The 1,569-nt window shown below is 27.3% G+C and overlaps 1 protein-coding gene across 1 annotated transcript; it reads left to right on the forward strand.

Annotated features, from left to right (window-relative positions):
* Positions 1 to 134: 134 nt before the first annotated feature.
* Positions 135 to 386, forward strand: LOTGIDRAFT_148393 (hypothetical protein; the record flags this gene model as incomplete). The annotated part of the gene is made up of 1 exon (XM_009067489.1): positions 135 to 386. A coding segment is annotated over one exon (252 nt), but the record flags the coding sequence as incomplete, so codon positions are not given.
* Positions 387 to 1,569: the final 1,183 nt, after the last annotated feature.

The following is a 1,569-nucleotide window of genomic DNA, read 5'->3' on the forward strand; positions in this document are numbered from 1 at the left end:
ATATACTATTTTTACAATCTCCTTATATTCTGAGAGCTTATATATCATTTTTACAATCTCCTAATATTCTGAGAGCTGATATATTATTTTTACAATCTCCTGATATTCTGAGAGCTTATATATCATTTTTATAATCTCCTGATATTCTGAGAGCTGATATATCATTTTTACAATCTCCTTATATTCTGAGAGCTGATATATTATTTTTACAATCTCCTGATATTCTGAGAGCTGATATATTATTTTTACAATCTCCTAATATTCTGAGAGCTTATATATCACTTTTACAATCTCCTGATATTCTGAGAGCTGATATATCATTTTTACAATCTCCTTATATTCTGAGAGCTGATATATTATTTTTACAATCTCTTGATATTCTATGAGCTAATATATTATTTTTACAATCTCCTGATATTCTGAGAGCTTATATATTATTTTTACAATCTCCTAATATTCTGAGAGCTGATATATTATTTTTACAATCTCCTGATATTCTGAGAGCTTATATATCATTTTTACAATCTCCTGATATGCTGAGAGCTGATATATTATTTTTACAATCTCCTGATATTCTGAGAGCTAATATATCATTTTTATAAGCTTCTGATATTCTGAGAGCTGATATATCATTTTTATAAGCTCCTAATATTCTGAGAGCTTATATATCATTTTTACAATCTCCTGATATTCTGAGAGCTAATATATTATTTTTATAAGCTTCTGATATTCTGAGAGCTGATATATCATTTTTACAATCTCCTAATATTCTGAGAGCTGATATATCATTTTTATAAGCTCCTAATATTCTGAGAGCTTATATATCATTTTTACAATCTCCTGATATTCTGAGAGCTGATATTTCATTTTTATAAGCTTCTGATATTCTGAGAGCTGATATATCATTTTTATAATCTCCTTATATTCTGAGAGCTGATATATTATTTTTACAATCTCCTAATATTCTGAGAGCTGATATATCATTTTTATAATCTCCTGATATTCTGAGAGCTGATATATCATTTTTATAAGCTCCTAGTATTCTGAGAGCTTATATATCATTTTTACAATCTCCTGATATTCTGAGAGCTGATATTTCATTTTTATAAGCTTCTGATATTCTGAGAGCTGATATATCATTTTTATAAGCTCCTAATATTCTGAGAGCTTATATATCATTTTTATAAGCTCCTAATATTCTGAGAGCTTATATATCATTTTTATAAGCTCCTAATATTCTGAGAGCTTATATATCATTTTTACAATCTCCTGATATTCTGAGAGCTGATATTTCATTTTTATAAGCTTCTGATATTCTGAGAGCTGATATATCATTTTTATAATCTCCTTATATTCTGAGAGCTGATATATTATTTTTACAATCTCCTAATATTCTGAGAGCTGATATATCATTTTTATAATCTCCTGATATTCTGAGAGCTGATATATCATTTTTATAAGCTCCTAGTATTCTGAGAGCTTATATATCATTTTTACAATCTCCTGATATTCTGAGAGCTGATATTTCATTTTTATAAGCTTCTGATATTCTGAGAGCTGATATTTCAT

The sequence above is a fragment of the Lottia gigantea genome, assembly GCF_000327385.1.
Source record: "Lottia gigantea unplaced genomic scaffold LOTGIsca_8295, whole genome shotgun sequence".
NCBI lineage: Eukaryota > Metazoa > Mollusca > Gastropoda > Lottiidae > Lottia > Lottia gigantea.